We start from the raw sequence: 20,055 nt of genomic DNA, 5'->3' as shown, positions 1-20,055 counted from the left end.
GAGAATGTGCGTGAGACATTGGCCTCTTCATCAGTACATCTTGAAGCAAGCTTTCTTTTCTTTCTTGTCTTTTTTTTTTTTTTTTGGAGGCAGAGTCTCACTCTGTTGCCCAGCCTGGAGTGCAGTGGTGCGATCTCAGCTCACTGCACCCTCTGCCTCCCAGGTTCAAGTGATTCTCCTGCCTCGGCCTCCCAAGTAGCTGGGACTACAGATGCGTGCCACCACACCCGGTTACTTTTTTGTATTTTTAGTAGAGACGGGGTTCACTGTGTTGGCCAGGCTGGTCTCAAACTCCAGATCCTCAAGTGATCCACCTGCCTCGGCCTCCCAAAGTTCTAGTATTACAGGTGTGAGCCACCATGCCTGACCACAAAGCTTTCTCTTTCTTCTTTCTCTTTCTTTCTTTCTCTTTCCTTCTTTCTTTCTTTTTCTTTCTTTTCTTTCTTTCTTTCTTTCTTTCTTTCTTTCTTTCTTTCTTTCTTTCTTTCTCTCTTTCTTTCTTTCCTTTCTTTCTGTTTTTTGAGACTGAGTCTCTCTCTGTTGCTCAGGCTGGAATGCAGTGGCACAATCTTGGCTCACTGCAACCTTTGCCTCCCAGGTTCAAGTGATTCTCCTGCCTCAGCCTCCCATGTAGCTGGGATTACAGGCACGCACCACCACGCCTGGCTAATTTTTGTATTTTTAATAGAGATGGGGTTTTACCATGTCAGCCAGGCTGGTCTCAAACTCTTGACCTCAGGTGATCCACTCACCTTGGCCTTCCAAAGTGCTGGGATTATTGGCATAAGCCACCACGCCCGGTCACAAGGCTTTCTTTAATACTCACCCAGTGAGTGACTTTACAGCAAAGAAGAACATCCCTTCCACCCTCTCTCTCAGGCCTGGTTACAGGGCCACATCCACTGCCACACAGGACCAGCCTGGGCACCTCCTCTCCAGGGCCTCAGCCCAAAAGGCTTGAGTGGACAGCAGTGCGTCTGGGACCCTCGGGCTGACCTGCCCGGTTTGGTCACAGTGAGGAGAATCTCTTTTTCCCTTTGCTCACAGAAACAAAGACACACCTTTCTCAAAAATAACTTTTACTATAAGGGGAAAGATTAAAAAATTAAAAGTAGAGAAATAGATAGTTTTCCAGAACATGGTTTCTGTAATTCCATCAAGCTCAGCCTCATCATGACTTGGTTGATTTCATTTCCAGAACCTTCCACCCTCAATTTATTTTCTTTGCCTCAGTCAGCCCTGAGAAGAAGGAAAGGGCAATGCCACCCTGAGTGGCTCTCCTTGGGGCCTGAGGTTGTAGGGTGGAGGCTGGTGCCAGGCCCAGACGTGCTGCCAAGGCTGCTCCTGGAGTGACCCTCCCTCTGCCGCTGTGTCCCAGGGACCCACACTGGGCTCTGTGAGGCCCTGTGCCTGGTCCCTGGGATAAGGATGGGCTCTGTCAGGCACTGACAGAGGCGGTGCAGTAGAGATAAATGGAGTTTGGGAATCTGACAAACTGAGTTCCTTCCTGTCTTCCTCTGTTCTCAGCTGTGTGATTTTTTTTTTTTTTTTTTTTAGACAGAGTCTTGCTTTGTCACCCGGGCTGGAATGCAGTGGCATAATCTCAGCTCACTGCAACCTCTGGCTCCCAGGTTCAAGCAGTCCTTCTCCCTCAGCCCCCCGAGTAGCTGGGATTACAGGCGCCCGCCACCATACCCGGCTAATTTTTGTATTTTTAGTAGAGACAGGGTTTCGCCATGTTAGCCAGGCTGGTCTCGAACTTCTGACCTCAGGTGATCCACCCACCTTGGCCTCCCAAAGTGCTGAGATTACAGGCCTGAGGCACCGTGCCCAGCCAGCTGTGTGATCTTGAAAAACTTACCTCCTCTCCTGGAACCTCAGCCTCCTCATATTCGGGAGGGTGTAAACGCTGCCCAGCTTGTTGTCACGGTTAAAGGTGGTGATGTAACATGTCTGGCATCTTCTCAGCTCATTCGTCTTTTGCTCAGACCTTCCCACAAGGAAATCCCTGTATATCCATGTTCTAATGCTGGATATTTTGAAACATGTAGTTTACACGTCCTGGATAAAATAGATGAGGCCCTTTAGGAAAGAAATGGGCATCAGTGCGCATTATCAGAGCAGCAAAGGGACGAAGCAGCTGGAGTCCGCCAAGCTGGGGGCTGTGTCTGGCAGCACACACAGTGCAGTTGCCAGGGGGAGAGGTGCGTGGAGCTCATTAGACACACTTCTAAATTGGAAAAGGACTGTCCCACATGCAGCATGGGGACTGCCAGAGTCATGAATCGTTATAATTGTACCTTTCCAGTTAATCCAAACCACGAGCAATAAAGCTTGATGGTGAAGGACATTTTCATTCCCTCATGGAAAGAAGTGCAGAGAGGGCAAAAAGGAGCAGGGAATGGGTGCTACAGGAACAAGTAAGGTTAGAAGGCAAATGAAATGAGAGAAAATGCCCAGCCTGGTACCTGTACATAGCAGATGTTCAATACTTGGTGGTCACTCTGCTCCCTCCCACCACCTCAGCTGCCTCCACACCTGCCCTCCCCAGCCTGACTCATTTCTGTCTGCCTGAGGCCTGGTCACCAGCCTGTTTTAAGCAGTTGTCACTTGCCTGGAGCCTTGTCTTGCCCACCTGAGGAAGCCAGAGAAACAAGTTCTTAGGAGCCCCACCCATCCAGCCACCTTCTCTGCCATTTTGCCTCTTGGGACCACCTTCTAATTCGCTCACTAATGAGTGCTTCCTCATGCGGGAGTGCTGGGGATCTGCAGGTCCTGAGCCCAGACCTGCAGACCACTCATTATTTTACAGACATTTGTGGAGCACCTACTGTGTGCCAGGGACTGGGACACAGCAGTGAATAAAGCAAAGCTCCTGCCTGAGGAGCTCACATTCTAGTGGAGAGGGACAGGCAACAAATTGCACAAATATGTCAGTGGCACCGGATGTGACAGTGATGAGTGGTGGGGAAAAGCAGAGCCTAGTAGGGAGACAGTGAGGGCCTCGCTGTGAGGGCAGTGTCTGAGGAAAGCCCTGAAGGAGGTGAGAGGACAGCCACCTAGGCCTTTGGGGAAAGAGCATCCGAGACAGAAGGAAGGGCAAATGCAGAGACTGGCAGGCGGGAAGCAGCCCCAGATGTCTGCAGACAGTGAGGAATGCAGTATGTTTTGGGGTGGAGTTGGAGGAGGGTAGGCAATAGGGAATGATCTAAGAGATGAATATGGGACCTCAGAGGCCAGTGCAGGACTTGGATTTCACCCTGAGTGAGGTAGAAGCCGCTGCGGGAACCAGCTCTGGCTGATGTGTTAACAGGATCCTTCTGGCTGCAGACCCAACAGACTGAAGTGGGGCGAGGGCAGAAGGCGATGACCTGGGAGAGTGTTGTGATAATCCAGGAGGAGCCAGCGGTGCTTAGAGGTGGCAAGGAGGGGTCAGACTCTGAGGGCAGTGACAACAGGACATACCCACAGGGCGATGTGGAGTGTGAGAGAGGACTCCGGGATGACTCTGGGGGTTTTGATCTGAGCAGCTGGAAGAATGAAGTTGTAATCCTGGTCAGGCATGGAGGCTCACGCTTGTAATCCCAACACGTTGGGAGGCTGAGGCGGGCGGATCACCTGAGGTTGGGAGTTCGAGACCAACCTGACTAACGTGGAGAAACCCCATCTCTACTGAAAATACAAAATTAGCCGAACGTGGTGGCGCATGCCTGTAATCCCAGCTACTCAGGAGGCTAAGACAGGAGAATCGCTTGAACCCAGGAGGCGGAGGTTGCAGTGAGCCGAGAGGGCGCCATTGCACTCCAGCCTGAGCAACAAGAACAAAACTCCGTCTCAAAAAAAAAAAAAAAAAAAAGTTGTAATCTTACTGAGGTGGGGAGGCTGTGGCGGGAGCAGGTGTCAGGAAGCTCAGAGGCTCAGTTTTGCACTTGTTGAGTTTGACACACAAGTAGGCCTCCAAGGAAGACGTTGCACGAACACTAGTCTGGGGTTCAGGGGAGGTCTGGACCGAGGGTATAAATCTGGAGTCATTGGCATATAGATGGAATTTCAGCATTCCCAGGGTGTCAGTGACGGCTGACACTCTTCTACCCCAACAAGTGCAGCCTCAGACACCGGGCAGGGACCTAGTGAAGGACTGTTGACCAGACAGATGTTCAGATCAATGCGCTTTTACATCAAAACCATCGTGCGGGTTCCACAAATGCAACAGACATCGCTGGGTGTGGTGGCTCACACCTGTAATCCCAGCACTTTGGGGGCTGAGGCAGGTGGATCACCTGAGGTCAGGAGTTTGAGACCAGCCTGGCCAACATGGCAAACGCTGTCTCCACTAAAAATACACACACACACAAAATTAGCCAGGCATGGTGGCGCACACCTGTAGTCCCAGCTACTTGGGAGGCTGAGGCAGGAGGATCGCTTGAACCCGGGAGGCAGAGGCTGCAGTGAGCCGAGGTTGCCCACTGCTCTGGGTGACAGTGAGACTCCATCTCAAAAAAAATAAAATAAAATAACTAGACATCATTACTATAAGAAAAGGGGGGTTCTTTACTAACAGCCCCCTACCATCTCTGTCCCAGCCCCACAACAAGAAGAGACCCCTCCAGCCACCGAGTCCCCGCTGGAGCCACGCCTAGGAGAGCTGACAGTGACAGACGTGACCCCCAACTCTGTGGGCCTCTCCTGGATGGTCCCCGAGGGCCAGTTTGACTCCTTCATGGTCCAGTACAAGGACAAGGACGGGCAGCCCCAGGTGGTGCCGGTGGCTGCAGACCAGCGAGAGGTCACGGTCTACAACCTGGAGCCTGAGAGAAAATACAAGATGAACATGTATGGACTACATGATGGGCAACGCATGGGCCCCCTGTCTGTGGTCATCATGACGGGTGAGTAATGGGGGGACTCAGTCCTCATCTCTGGTTACCCAGAGCTCCCCCACCCCATGGCCCTTCTCCCAGCCCTGCCTTGGTACCACCGCATCCTCATTGAGCGGCTAGATCCCCTCAGGCCCTGGCTCGGTGACCCTGCCAGTCTTTCTGTTCCCTGACCGCTTTACTCCTCCCAGGGCTAGAGCCTTCTCAGCCCTCCAGCTCCTTCCCCATCTCCACTCTGCCCCCCGCCCAGGGGAATGTCTTCTTTCCATTTGGCCTAAATCCAGCCACAGACTTTCTCTCCCCGTCTCTGACTGCCCACAGCTGTTTCTACCCCTTCTCTTTACAACCCTGCTGTGACTTGGACACAGCTGCCACCTCCCGCTTCTGCCCTTTTTTGTTGAGGCAAAGTGCTGCACATCCTGAGTCCCTTCTCAGGAGTCCTCTGCCACCCGCCTGCACTGCATTCCATCCCAGCCCATGCGAGTTTTCATCTCTCCAGGAGGCCGCCCTCGCTCTTGCTCCGGGCTCCTTCCTGCCCCTGATGACTTCCTTGGCACAGGTTCTGCACGATTTTTGTGCTGTGGCATCTGGTGAAACCCCTACCCCACCTGAAGGCAATGTTTTTAAATCTGTAAAATAAGATGTATAGGATTACAAAGGAAACAAATTATATTCATAGACAGTTATCAAAATATTTCTTTTTTATTTTTGAGACGGAGTTTCGCTCTTGTCACCCAGGCTGGAGTGCAATGGCGCAATCTCAGCTCACTGCAACCACCGCTTCCCGAATTCAAGCAATTCTGCCTCAGCCTCCCGAGTAACTGGGATTACGGGCACGCGCCACCACACCCAGCTAATTTTTTGTATTTTTAGTAGAGACAGGGTTTCAACATGTTGGCCAGGCTGGTCTCAAACTCCTGACCTCAGGTGATCCACCCGCCTCAGCCTCCCAAAGTGCCAGGCGTGAGCCACTGCACCCGGCCCAAAATATTTCTTAAAAATCCAAATTTATGATTTAGTAATACTTGGACTTATTTACTAGTTCATTAAATAGCAGGACTTGGTGGTGTGTTTACTAAACTGCAAAATTTAGAAGCAGTGATGGATATAAAAGGTATTTTAAAGTTTCTGCAATAACTCTAAGATGGCATGAAAACATTTGTGGTTTCTATTGGTAACAAAGTCACAATAATTCTACTCTGGTTGGTTTTCTATATTAGTTTTTGAAAGAAATGCTGCATTTCAGTTAGAGATCTGGAAGTAAAGGTGTAACTATTCCCCATCTCAGTTCACAGCCCCCCTGAGGCCCTCAAAGCCCAGGGGTTCTCCCCTCAGAGATCTCAACCATGTTCTTTTTCTTCTCAAATCCCAGCTCCCCTCCCAACAGCCCCAGCCACAGAGGCCTCCAAGCCTCCCCTGGAGCCACGCCTAGGGGAGCTGACAGTGACGGATGTAACCCCTGACTCTGTGGGCCTCTCGTGGACAGTCCCTGAGGGTGAATTCGACTCCTTTGTGGTTCAGTACAAGGACAGGGACGGGCAGCCCCAGGTGGTGCCCGTGGCTGCAGACCAGCGGGAGGTCACCATCCCTGACCTGGAACCCTCCCGCAAGTACAAGTTCCTGCTCTTTGGGATCCAGGATGGGAAACGACGCAGCCCAGTCTCTGTGGAGGCAAAGACGGGTGAGAGGGGCCCCCACTAAGCTGAGCCTGAGGCCACAGCCTTCCCACCCTTCTCTTCACTCCCTCTGCTGAGTCTTCCCTTTGTACACCTGCTCTGTCTCATTTGAAAAGCCACATGGGGCTAGCATGGTGACTCACGCCTGTAATCCCAGCACTTTGGGAGGCCAAGGCAAGTGGATCACTTGAGGTCAGGAGTTCGAGACCAGTCTGGCCAACATGGCAAAACTCTGTCTCTACTAAAAAGACAAAAATTAGCTGGGTGTGGTGACGGGCGCCAGTAATTCCAGCTACTCGGGAGTCTGAGGCACAAGAATCACTTGAACCCAGGAGGTGGAGGCTGCAGGGAGCCGAGATTGCGCCACTGCACTCCAGCCTGGGTGATAGAGCCAGACTCCGTCTCAAAAAAGACCAAAAAAAAAAAAAAAAAAAACCAGAAAGAAAAACCACGAAGCAGATGATGACCAGGAGAGTGGGGCCATTTCCTCGGTCTGCTGTCCCCCACTGACTCTGCCTCTCTTCTCGTAATTTCTACTTTTGTTGGATGAGGGAAGCCCCTGCAGGCCTCTTCCTGCAGGGTGGATGTGGGAGCCTGGGGGTGCTGGGAGAAGGGGCGAGGGAAGCCGGCAACCCTTCCTGCCTTGCGAATCCATCACCTCCTGAGAGTCTTTGCTGTCACCCCTATGACTCTCACCCAGGTTCTCACCCTCCTAGCTCAGGCCTGTCTGGGCCCATATGTGCCTCCTACAGAGGCTGCCCTTCCTTCTCTGCCCTCCTCCTGGAGCCTCAGAAATTGGGAACCAGAGGAGCCCAGCCCAGCTGTGCCCCTTTCCAAGGGTTCAGTCCAAGCCCTCCCCTGCCCCTGGGGGCTCCCTATTGCCAGAAAACTTGCAATAACAATGTCGTCAGCGTCCTCACCGTCCAGGAAGGCAGCAGGCCAGCTCCTTCTCAAGCCCTGGGATGGCTCCTCAGGCAGACACCAGATCCCTTCCCTGCCTGAGCTCCCTGGCATCATCCCCCTCAACATTCTCACAGGCCGCCCACGCTCCTTCACCAGGCCCTGTGGGAGCCTTAGTTCTCCTGGGCCAGCCAGTGCAGAATAAGAAAGGGAATGCAGAAGGGTGAGAACTACCTGTGTCATAACATCCTTCCTCCCCCACCTGCTGTCTGCCCCCATCAGGAATCCTGTGCTCCTCGGGGCCGGCCAAATCACCCCTTTCCTTAGGGGCCGGCCAAATCATGTGCTCCTGGGTAAGAGGAGATAGAGACCCAGTCTGTAAGAAGCTGCACCCTGCTGGGGAAGCAGTCTGTGAGAGGCGGAAAGAGGCTGGACAGAAAGGGGAGTAAGACGAGGCAGGGAGCTAGGGAATCTCTTTTCCTGGAGGTGACTCAGGACAGGTGACCCTCCCCACTTGGGTCAAGGGGAGAGAGGCATGGACCAGACGGAGATGGTGGTGAGGATGGGAGGTGATGGAAATATTTTGGGGAAGCACTGAGCATTTGGGCAGTTCTGGGTTTTTCCAGCCCCAGAGGGAGGCAGTCAAGGAGTCGTTTTGGAAAAAATAAACACAAGAACCTTTCCTCTCCATCAGTTGCCCGAGGTGACGCCAGCCCAGGGGCCCCACCCCGCCTTGGGGAGCTGTGGGTGACAGACCCCACCCCAGACTCACTGCGCCTCTCCTGGACGGTTCCTGAGGGCCAGTTCGACTCTTTTGTGGTCCAGTTCAAGGACAAAGATGGGCCCCAGGTGGTGCCCGTGGAGGGCCATGAGCGCTCTGTCACCGTCACCCCTCTGGACGCCGGCCGCAAGTACAGATTCCTCCTCTATGGCCTCCTGGGCAAAAAGCGCCATGGCCCCCTCACTGCCGACGGCACCACGGGTGAGGGGCATTCCCTGCAGGTCCCTGCTCTGCTCCCCTCAGGCCAAGCAGCAGACGGTCACTTGTGGTGGCTGCCATTACCATTATTTGGCCCCAGCCACTCGGCTCAGATCCAGCTCCCCACGTCCCTGCACAAGCCCCTAGCACAGCCCGGCAGGACTCAGCCACGCAAAGCCCTGTCTCCAGACCTCTCAATCCTGCCCGTCGAGGTCACCCAGCTTTCCAGAAACAGCTCAGCCATTTCCTCTCCGTGTCTCCATCTCAGAGGCCCGGAGTGCTATGGACGATACTGGAACAAAGCGTCCCCTAAAACCCCGTCTGGGGGAGGAGCTGCAGGTGACCAGCGTGACCCAGAACTCCGTGGGCCTCTCCTGGACAGTCCCTGAGGGCCAGTTTGACTCCTTTGTGGTCCAGTACAAGGACAGGGACGGGCAGCCCCAGGTGGTGCCCGTGGAGGGCAGCCTCAGGGAGGTCAGCGTGCCGGGCCTGGACCCCGCCCACAGGTACAAGCTGCTGCTCTACGGGCTGCACGGCAGCAAGCGTGTGGGCCCCATCTCGGCCGTCGCCGTAACTGGTGAGTGTGCGGCAGCTGGAACACCTGTGCCTCCTTCCCGCCTGGCTCTCCTGGTCTGACTGAGCCATAGGATCTCTGAGCTTCCCATTTTATATCATTTCCATTGATCCAGAAAGTTTCCTTGTGCCCCTTTAGAGTCAGTTGCCCCAGCCCCAGCCTCCAGCAACCACTGTCTGCTTTCGATCATCCTGGAGACAGCATTTTGACTTTCCATGTAATGGAATCACAATACGCAGTCTCTTGTGTTTCATTTCTTCACTTAGCACAATGCTTTTGAAATTCACCCATGTGCAGCAAAAGCTGCTCTTTCGATTGCTGACTGCTTGCCCTCACTCCCTCTCCTCCCTCACTCCTCCTGAGAGTCTGGGTGCAGCGACACACCAGCCATCTGTCTCTACCTGTCTCTGTGAACCAGCCGGCAGGGAAGAAATGGAAACTGAGACCACGGCCCCGACCTCTCCAGCGCCTGAGCCCCACCTTGGGGAGTTGACAGTGGAGGAGGCCACGCCACATACCCTGCATCTCTCCTGGATGGTGACTGAGGGAGAATTTGACTCCTTCGAAATCCAGTACACAGATAGAGACGGGCAACTCCAAATGGTCCGTACAGGAGGCGACCGGAATGACATCACCCTCTCTGGCCTGGAATCCGACCACAGATACCTGGTGACACTGTATGGTTTCCGTGATGGGAAGCATGTGGGTCCTGTCCGTGTCGAGGCCCTGACAGGTGAGAACTCTGCCCACTGTGCCTCCTTTCAGATGGCTGGGAGAGTCCAGAGGACAGCAGAGTCCCATGGATACCCTGCCCACCTCAGTCCTCTCTTTCCATGTCTCTGTCCAGTCCCGGAGGAGGAGGAGCCTTCAGAACCTCCCACCGCAACCACCGAGCCCCCCATCAAACCTCACCTGGGGGAGCTGACCGTGACAGATGCCACCCCTGACTCCCTCAGCCTGTCCTGGACGGTTCCCGAGGGCCAGTTTGGCCACTTCCTGGTCCAGTACAGGAATGGGGATGGGCAGCCCAAGGCGGTGCGGGTGCCAGGGCACGAGGATGGGGTCACCGTCTCCGGCCTGGAGCCAGACCACAAGTACAAGATGAACCTGTACGGCTTCCACGGTGGCCAGCGCGTGGGTCCCGTGTCTGTCATCGGGGTGACGGGTGAGTGGATGGGAGCCCCAGGGTGGGAGCCATGGGAGGGTCACCCTCTTGCTCTTTGGTGATGACTGGTGGGGAATGGGACAGGGGTCTGGTCAGCACCACAGACCTGCTTGTGGCTGGGGCTGGGGCTCCTCTTGGGCCTTCCTGTGAGGTTGACCCCTGGCTCCTCCTGAGCAGAGAGGGGCCGTCAGAAATTTTGCTGTGCTGGTGGCTGTGCCAGGTCCCCCACAGCTGACCCTGGAACTTGTCATGTGTGTTAGCTGTCAGCTGAGCAGGACCACCCAGCCCCAAGAATGGGCCTCTCTGAACTGACCTCGGGTCCCCCAGTCATAGCCTTGGCTTCTCCCTCCTTTTCCCCAGGACCCAAGGACATCCCCCTCACTTTCTCTCCCTCCTTTTCAGCTGCAGAGGAAGAGACCCCCAGCCCCACAGAACCCAGCATGGAGGCCCCAGAGCCCCCTGAGGAGCCGCTCCTGGGGGAGCTGACAGTGACAGGATCCTCCCCTGACTCGCTGAGCCTCTCCTGGACCATCCCCCAGGGCCGCTTCGACTCCTTCACCGTGCAGTACAAGGACAGGGACGGGCGGCCCCAGGTGGTGCGTGTCAGGGGCGAGGAGAGCGAGGTCACTGTGGGGGGCCTGGAGCCCGGGCGCAAATACAAGATGCACCTGTACGGCCTCCACGAGGGGCAGCGCATGGGCCCAGTGTCTGCTGTGGGCGTCACGGGTGAGTGTGCACTGCAGAGCCCTCTGGGTTGGGTCTTAGGAAAGTGCAGCCTCCAGCATCTCCTCCACTAGGGACCCAGGACCCCAAGACCTCAAATCTATAATACACCCTATTCACTAAAGCCTCAGCACAGGTGTGATCTGGGGACAGAGAGAGCAAATCCAGGAGAAGTGTTGGAGCCATATGGGAAAGGCCCCCAGGGACTGAGGCCTCTTGGGAGATGATTCACTGGCTGGTTTGTGGCTCTCCGCTTTTTCTTGGAACTCTATAGATAACTCTTTTTGTGAGATTGGAACATATTTTTGAAATACTAATTAATTAAATTAATAAGTATTTGTTAAATAAAATTTCAAATGTATAAACAGAAAGAATAGTACAAAGACCCTGCCACCCTCCTTCAATCAGATATCAACTTCTGGCCAGTCTGGCTCATCTCTGCCCCACCCACTTCCTCCACTAGAATCACTAGAATGTTTTCTTTCTTTCTTTCTTTCTTTCTTTTTTTTATTTTTTTATTTTTTAGACAAAGTCTCACTCTGTTGCCCGGGCTGGAGTGTACTGGCACAGTCACAATTCACTGCACTGCAGCCTCAACCTCCTGGGCTTAAGGGATCCCCCCACTTCAGCCTCCCGAATAGTTGGGACTACAAGCGCGCTCCACCATGCCCGGCTAATTTTTTGTATTTTTTGTAAAGACAGGGTTTTAGCCATGTTGCCCAGGCCAGTCTCGAACTCCTGGGCTCAAGTGATCCTCCCACCTCAGCCAAAGTGATGGGATTCCAGGTATGAGCCACCACACTTGGCCTGAATGTTTTCTTTTTAACACCTTTATGGAGATATAATTCATGTGGCATAAAATACATTTGTTTTTAGTGTACAGCTTACTGATTTTAGTATCTTTACCTGCTTGTGCAGCCATCACCACAATCTAATTTTAGAACTTTTCCATCACCCCCAAAAGAAATCTTGGGTCCAGACCCATTCCTACCTCAGCCCTAGTTTATAACTAATCTACTTTTTTCTGTGTAGATTGCTTTTTCAGGACATTTTGTATAAATGGAATCAAACAATATGTATTCTTTTGTGTCTGACTTCTTTCACTGAGCATAATGTTTTTGAGGTTCATCGATGTAGCATGTACTACATTTACTACATTGCTATTGATTGATTGATTGATTGATTTTTTTTTTGAGACAAATTCTCACTCTATTGCCCAGGCTACAGTGCAGTGGCATGATCGTAGCTCACTGCAGCCCCAAACTCCTGGGCTCAAGCCATCCTCCTATCTCAGCCCGCCAAGTAGCTGAGGCCACAGGTGCTCGCCACCACACTCAGCTAATTTTTAAAATTTTTTTGTAAAGATGGGGTCTCACAGTGTTACCCAGGCTGATATCAAACTCCTGGCTTCAAGGAATTCTCCTGCCTGGGCCTTACAAAGTGCTGGGATAGCAGGCATGAGCCACCTGCTCTCAGCCACTACATTGCTTTTTATTGCCAAATAGTATTGCATTGTGTGGTTATACTACTGCAATATTTTAAAACGAACCACAGACATCCTATCCTTTCATCACTAAATATTTAAAGGTATATCTCTTTTTTAAAAAATTATCTTTAAAAAATCCACAATATGGCCAGGTGAAGTGGTTCACGCTTGTAATCCCAGCACTTTGGGAGGCCAAGGCGGGTGGATCATTTGAGGTAAAGAGTTCGAGACCAGGCTGACCAACATGGTGAAACCCCATCTCTACTAAAAAAAAATAATAATAATAATAAAAAATTTTGAAAAGCACAAAAAAGTGGAGCGTGGTGGCATGTGCCTGTAGTCCCAGCTACTTGGGTGGTGGGGGTGAGGCACAAGAAATTGCTTGAACCCAGGAGGTGGAGGTTGCAGTGAGCCAAGATCACGCCACTGCACTCCAGCCTGGGTGACGCAGCGAGACTGTGTCAAAAGAAATAAATAAACAAATAAATAATAAAATTCCACAATACAATTAGCATACCTTGATAAGTGAACAATCATGCCTTGATATCAAGTATCCAGGTAGTGCTACAGTCTCCCGAGTGTCTCATAATCGTTGTTTTCCAATTTGTTGCTGAAATCAGGTCTATATAAGGAGGATACATTGCAATTGAGAAAACTGAAATTTTAAACAGAGTAATCAGGGAAGGCCCACAGAAGAAGGTGGCTTTTCAACAGAGACTTAAAGGAAGTGTGGGGATGAGCCATGATGATATCTGGGGAAAGAACATTTAGGTAGAGGGAACAGTCATTGCAAAAGTACTGAGGTAGGAGGCTGCCTGGCATGGTTGAGGGACCATAAGGGAGCCACAAAAGACTTTAATGATTATAATCAGAAATCAATCTTAAGTTAGGGCCAGACTGGGCCCACCTTCTGACCTGAATTCAAGACAGCTGGGGCCTCAACAGCTCCTTGCAGCAAGAGAAAAGATTGTTTCTATCTCTTCCCAGCCCCTGAAGAGGAGTCCCCTGATGCTGCCCTTGTGAAGCCGCGCCTAGGGGAGATGACAGTGAGAGATGTCACCTCCGACTCCCTCAGCCTCTCCTGGACAGTCCCCGAGGGCCAATTTGACCATTTCTTGGTCCAGTACAAGAATGTGGATGGGCAGCCCAAGGCGGTGCGAGTGCCGGGACACGAGGATGGGGTCTCCATCTCGGGCCTGGAGCCAGACCACAAGTACAAGATGAACCTGTACGGCTTCCACGGTGGCCAGCGTGTGGGCCCCGTGTCTGCTGTTGGTTTAACTGGTGAGTGTGCATTAGGGCACTGGGCCCTGCCCTGAACTAGACTCAGTTTCCCCTTTATTGTCAGTATCTGGTGGCTTTATTTTACTTTCCCTGAAACCAAGCCTCCCAAGGTCCTGGGAATGGTACTGCTGGTGCCTTCACTCCGAGCCTTTGGTGTTGCCCCAGGTCTTCTACCCTTTCCACATGGGCTTTTTGGGTTCCCAAAGAGGTGGGGGACCAGGAAAATAACACAGACTGAGGCACACCTGGGGTTGACCATAGCCTCAGCCCATTTGAGCTGTGTGACCTCAAGAGAATCACACAACCTGTCTGGGCACGGTGGCTCACGCCTGTAATCCCAGCACTTTGGGAGGCCGAAGGGGGCAGATCACCTGAGGTCAGGAGTTCGAGACCAGCCTGGCCAACATGGTGAAACCCCCATCTCTACTAAAAATACAAAAATTAGCTGGGTGTGGTGGCACATGCCTGTAGTGCCAGCTACTCAGGAGGCTAAGGCAGGAGAATCGCTTGAACCCAGGAGGCGGAGGTTTCAGTGAGCCGAGATTGAGCCACTGCACTCCAGCCTGTGTGACAGAGTGAGACTCTGTCTCAAACAAACAAACAAACAAACAAAAAACAGACACACAACCTCTCTGTACCTCCTTTTCCTCATCTGTAAGGAAGGAATAACCATACCTGTCGTGAAGGATGGGTGGGAGTGTGGCTTGGCTCTTGCACACAGTGAGAGATAACTGCAGTCTTTCCCTTCTGAGGAAAGTAGGTAGTTCCTGAAAATCCCTTAGGGCAAATTCTCATAATTATTACTGATTTCAGTGGGAAAAATTGTATGTGTTCTCTAAGCCCCCAAATTAATACCCATTTATTTTTAAAACAACACTGAATCCTTTTAACATGGATATTATTACTTTAATTGTAAATATTGGCCATGTGCACAACTTAATAAGCCATTTTCCCTTCATTACCCTGTAACTCGGCTCTTTGATGCTTCTGTAAGCTCTTTATAGCTGTTACCCGCTAGATGCTTAAGACTCAGTTCTCAAAAAGAACAGACAAATGAAATGTGATGAATTTGTAATACCACTATCAAGGCAGAATAAAACCCTATGAAGAGCAGAAAAGATTAAAGAAATCAGTGAAAACAAAGCAATTGATTTCACACGGGCCAAAAGAACTGGCATCACTGGAGGTGCTCTCTCTGCCGTAAGTTAGCAGAGCTACTGCAAGGTCCAGAGACAACTCAGCTGCAAAGATACCCTCATGTGGTCTCATCTCTCTACCCTCAGCTATAAAATCTAAGTTGGCTTCTAAAAATGCTCAGGATTAGGTGGAATTTCTAAGCCCAAGTGGATGAACCTCCTGATACAACTTGCCTGTTGTGTTTGGTTGGTGTTCTTTGTTTTCTTTTTTTTTTCTTCTTCTTCTTTATTTTGAGATGGAGTCTCACTCTGTCACCCAGGCTCTCAGGCTGGAGTGCCATGGTGCGATCTCAGCTCATTGCAACCTCTGCCTCCCAGGTCCAAGCAATTCTCCTGCCTCAGCCTTCCGAGTAGCTGGGATTACAGGCATGCACCAGCACATCTGGCTAATTTTTGTATTTTTAGTGGAGACAGGATTTCGCCATATTGGCTGGGCTGGTCTCAAGCTCCTGACCTCAGGTGATCTGCCCGCCTCAGCCTCCCAAAGTGCTGGGATTACAGGCCTGAGCCACCGCGCCCGGCCCTGGTTGCTGTTTTTTGTTTGTTTGTTTGTTTTTGTTTGTTTTTTTTCTTGAGAAGGAGTCTCGCTGTCTCCCAGGCTGGAGTGCAGTGGCATGATCTCGGCTCACCGCAAGCTCCGCCTCCTAGGTTCATGCCATTCTCCTGCCTCAGCCTCTGAGTAGCTGGAACTACAGGCGCCCGCCACCACGCCCGGCTAATTTTTTGTATTTTTAGTAAAGACGGGGTTTCACAGTGTTAGCCAGGATGGTCTCGATCTCCTGACCTCATGATCTGCCCGCCTCGGCCTCCCAAAGTGCTGGGATTACAGGCCTGAGCCTGTAAGCGGCCCTGGTTGGTGTTCTTATAAAGCATCAATTCTGTCCTGCAAAAAAAATTTGCTTGGCACACTGAGCATCACGGGGATGCCACCTGAGCATCCGGGGATGCCACACTGAGCATCACGGGGATGCCGCCTGAGCATCATGACTTCACCACAGGTGTGGTGTTAACTGAGCATTCAAAGCAGAAAAATGATATCCTAAGCTTGGGGCACCAGCATCCAGACTGTGGGCCCTTGGTGTGTCTAAGAGAATCCCAAAGTCCCTTGGCTAAAAGGAGGCCCACCAGGCACGCCCACCCATTCTCTCTATTTTCCGATGCAGCCCCAGGAAAGGATGAAGAAATGGCCCCAGACTCGACAGAACCTCCCACCCCTGAACCCCCCATCAAGCCTCGCCTGGAGGAGCTGACCGTGACAGATGTGACCCCTGACTCCCTCAGCCTGTCCTGGAAGGTTCCCGAGGGCCAGTTTGACCACTTCCTGGTCCAGTACAAGAATGGTGATGGGCAGCCCAAGGCAACACGGGTGCCAGGACATGAGGACAGGGTCACCATCTCCGGCCTGGAGCCAGACCACAAGTACAAGATGAACCTGTATGGCTTCCACGGTGGCCAGCGCGTGGGTCCCGTGTCTGTCATCGGGGTGACGGGTGAGTGGATGATGGGAGCCCCAGGGTGGGAGCCGTGGGAGGGTCACCCTCTTGCTCTTTGGTGATGACTGGTGGGGAATGGGACAGGGGTCTGGTCAGCACCACAGACCTGCTTGTGGCTGGGGCTGAGGCTCCCGTTGTACCTTTTTGTGTGGTTGACCCCTGGCTCCTCCTGAGCAGAGAGGGGCCATCGGGAGTTTTGCTGTGCTGGTGGCTGTGCCAGGTCCCCCACAGCTGACCCTGGAACTTGTCATGTGTGTTAGCTGTCAGCTGAGCAGGACCACCCAGCCCCAAGAATGGGCCTCTCTGAACTGACCTCGGGTCCCCCAGTCATAGCCTTGGCTTCTCCCTCCTTTTCCCCACGACGTGAGCACATCCCCCAGGGACCCTGCCATCCTCTCTGTGTCCCTTTTTCTCAGCTGCAGAGGAAGAGACCCCCAGGCCCACAGAACCCAGCACTGAGGCCCCGGAGCCCCCTGAGGAGCCGCTCCTGGGGGAGCTGACAGTGACAGAATCCTCCCCTGACTCGCTGAGCCTCTCCTGGACCGTCCCCCAGGGCCACTTTGACTCCTTCACCGTGCAGTACAAGGACAGGAATGGGCAGCCCCAGGTGGTGCGTGTTGGGGGCGAGGAGAGCGAGGTCACCGTGGGGGGCCTGGAGCCTGGGCGCAAATACAAGATGCACCTGTACGGCCTCCACGAGGGGCAGCGCGTGGGCCCAGTGTCCACCGTGGGCCTGACTGGTGAGTAGTGCTTGGGGTCTCAGGGGATAACCACTTTTCCCTCATGGGTACCTGGTTTACTGCTGTGCCCTTTCACCAAGCCCTGTGGGTCCAGACTTGTCTCCTGTGTCCTGCCCTCCCTCTGTGCCCTGTGGCTGTGGCCTGTGCTAGCGGTTTGCTTGTTCACTTTGGCACGGCCTCCCTCTAATGGTCAACCACTGATAACCTCCAAGAGTGAAATATGTCAGGCGCACACCAAGCCTGACTTACGAGAATTTTCCTTCTTTCCATCTTAATCACAGCATTCTTTGTTATAACCACATACACAAATGCACACAAGAGAAACATCCAACGTCAAACCACGTTGGGATGACTAAATAATTTAGGCAGCATCTATAAAAAGAGCTATTATGCCAACACTGAAATGTTTTAACATAAGACCCTTACTTTATAATGTTACATTGAAAAAAGAGAGCCTAGGCTGGGCATAGTGGCTCACGCCTGTAATCCCAGCACTTTGGGAGGCCGAGGCAGGCTGATCACCTGAGGTCAGGAGTTCCAGACCAGCCTAGCCAACATGGTGAAACCCCATCTCTACTAAAACTACAAAAATTAGCCAAGCATGGTGGCACATGCCTGTAATCCCAGTTACTTGGGAGGTGGAGGCATGAGAATTGCTTGAACCCGAGAGGCAGAGGTTGCAGTGAGCCGAGATCATCACTGCACTCCAGCCTAGTGGATAGAGCCAAACTCAGTCTCAAAAAAGAAGAAAAAGGAGCCCAGATTTTTGTAAGGATGCTAATCACAACCATTTTAAAGTAACAGGCATGGCAAGAACACTGGAAAGAAACACATCCCACGGGTTGCATTATTTGTTAGATAGAATAGAATGTTCCAGCACATTTTATGTGGTGGGGATCATGAGGGTGGGGATCATGAGGTGAATTGAATTCCAAATGTTCAGTCAGGCTGCCTTTTCTAAGTCATCCTCAGCCAGATTGTTATGCCTGGTTTAGAGTATTTTTTGAGAATTCCTACTGATGGGGAACAATCAGCCCTGCTGAGAGGCGGTCTCTTGCAGGGCAGGTCGCCACCTCTGTGACACCAAGTGAGGTGCGAGCTCATCTCCCAAAGGCCATCCAGACAGAGGAAGCACTCTCACTTGGCATCCCCGATTCCTGGGGGAGAGCCCTCATTTCCATATGCGTGTTCAGAGGACCATCTGAGTTTTGGGAAACAGGGAGAATAGGGAAATTATTGGAAAATGAACATTAGAAAAATTCACACTCTGGGGGTAAGCTGTTCTGGTCCACGTTCAGTTTTGTGTTCCTATCACCACTGTGGGGAACCACAGAACTGACAGAGGACAGGCTGAGGGACCCACCTCTGCCCCTCCTGTTCCATCTGTATTGCTACCCCACCCCCACCCCACACTCGATTATTAATTGTTGTAGCCCAGAATTTCTTTCTTTTTTTTTTTTTTTTTTTGAGACCAAGTCTCACTCTGTTGCCCAGGCTGGAGTGCAGTGGTGTGATCTCAGCTCACTGCAACCTCTGCCTCCCAGGTTCAAGCGATTGTCCTGCTTCAGCCTCCTGAGTAGCTGGGATTACAGGTGCATGCCACCATGCCTGGCTAATTTTTGTATTTTCAGTAGAGACCGGGTTTCACGATATTGGCCAAGCTAGGCTCGAATTCCCAACCTCAGGTGATCCACCCGCCTCGGCCTCCCAAAATGCTAGGATTACAGGCGTGAACCACTGCTCCCGGCCCAGAATTTCTTTTTTAGCCCACATTTTTCTAGTGAAAATAATATAGCAACATTATGTGGAAAGCTTGAAAAACAGAAAAAAAGAATCTCATAGTCCTACTTTCTCCCCCAGCTGCCGGCATTAATAACAATGTGTGTAGTGCACATTCCCTTCCTGTATTTTGCATGCAGAGCGTGTTTTAAAGTTGCAATCAGTGTTCATAAAATTCTTGGCTCTTCCTTTTTTGTACACAAGTACATTGTAATCATTCACCTTGCGGCTACACAACCAGCATTCATCATCGTTTCAATGGTTATTTGATGTGTTGCGGTGAAAGCACTATAACAAAATTAATCATCTTCTACGGGTCATTTGTGTTCCTGACACATTTGCTGTCATGAATAATCCCATCGTGAATTCTTCCATGCTATAACTTTTTCCTGCTTTAATAATTTTCTTAGGATAGATGCCCAGAACTGGGATTATTGGGTCAAAGGAAATGAGAATTACTTTGGCTCCTGACACCATGTCTCAGTTGCCTTCTGGAGGTTTCTAACAGTGCAGCTCTGCCAGCAGTACAGGCCGGGGGCTCAGGGATACCTCACCAGCTCTTATTCCAAGAGTCACTGAATGGCGAACACAAAGCTGCCCCAACCCTCAGCCTGCCCTGGAGGGGCGCATTGATGTATGGCCTCTGTTGACAGCACCAGCAAAGCAAGTCGCCCTTAAACCCTGTATCCCCCTATGTTACCTTTCAGCCCCACGAGAGGATGTGGACAAGACCCCCAGCCCTACAGAACCAGGCACAGAGGCCCCAGAGCCCCCCGCGGAGCCACTCCTGGGGGAGCTGACAGTGACAGGATCCTCCCCTGACTCGCTGAGCCTCTCCTGGACCATCCCCCAGGGCCGCTTCGACTCCTTCACTGTGCAGTACAAGGACAGGGACGGGCGGCCCCAGGCGGTGCGTGTTGGGGGCCAGGAAAGCGAGGTCACCGTGGGGGGCCTGGAGCCTGGGCGCAAGTACAAGATGCACCTGTACGGCCTCCACGAGGGGCAGCGCCTGGGCCCGGTGTCTGCCGTGGGCGTCACAGGTGAGTGAGTGTGGGTGGGGCAGGGTTGGAAGACAGCCCTAGAAAATGTGCCCTTCTCTACCATTTTCCTATACATATTTCTGTCTTGATGGGGCTCACAGTGAAAGGAATATAGCAACATTATGGAAAGACATGTCATGGAG

At 52.1% G+C, this 20,055-nt stretch overlaps 1 protein-coding gene across 4 annotated transcripts in view; it reads left to right on the top strand.

Annotated features, from left to right (window-relative positions):
• The window catches only part of TNXB (tenascin XB), a 94,089-nt gene that overhangs the window by 30,946 nt on the left and 43,088 nt on the right, over nt 1-20,055 (top strand). For all 4 annotated transcript variants that reach the window (XM_063666061.1, XM_063666062.1, XM_054493196.2 and 1 more), the window contains 11 exons: nt 4,584-4,889; nt 6,250-6,558; nt 8,148-8,435; nt 8,701-9,009; nt 9,425-9,739; nt 9,854-10,171; nt 10,574-10,897; nt 13,368-13,664; nt 16,024-16,350; nt 16,770-17,093; nt 19,580-19,912. In XM_063666061.1, coding sequence (XP_063522131.1) covers nt 4,584-4,889; nt 6,250-6,558; nt 8,148-8,435; nt 8,701-9,009; nt 9,425-9,739; nt 9,854-10,171; nt 10,574-10,897; nt 13,368-13,664; nt 16,024-16,350; nt 16,770-17,093; nt 19,580-19,912 — 3,450 coding nt within the window. The remainder of the gene's footprint in view (nt 1-4,583; nt 4,890-6,249; nt 6,559-8,147; nt 8,436-8,700; nt 9,010-9,424; nt 9,740-9,853; nt 10,172-10,573; nt 10,898-13,367; nt 13,665-16,023; nt 16,351-16,769; nt 17,094-19,579; nt 19,913-20,055) is intronic.

The sequence above is a fragment of the Pongo pygmaeus genome, chromosome 5 (assembly GCF_028885625.2).
Source record: "Pongo pygmaeus isolate AG05252 chromosome 5, NHGRI_mPonPyg2-v2.0_pri, whole genome shotgun sequence".
NCBI classification, from domain to species: Eukaryota; Metazoa; Chordata; class Mammalia; order Primates; family Hominidae; genus Pongo; species Pongo pygmaeus.
The sequence above is the reverse complement of the archived record's forward strand: the minus strand, read 5'-3'. Positions and strand labels throughout refer to the sequence as shown.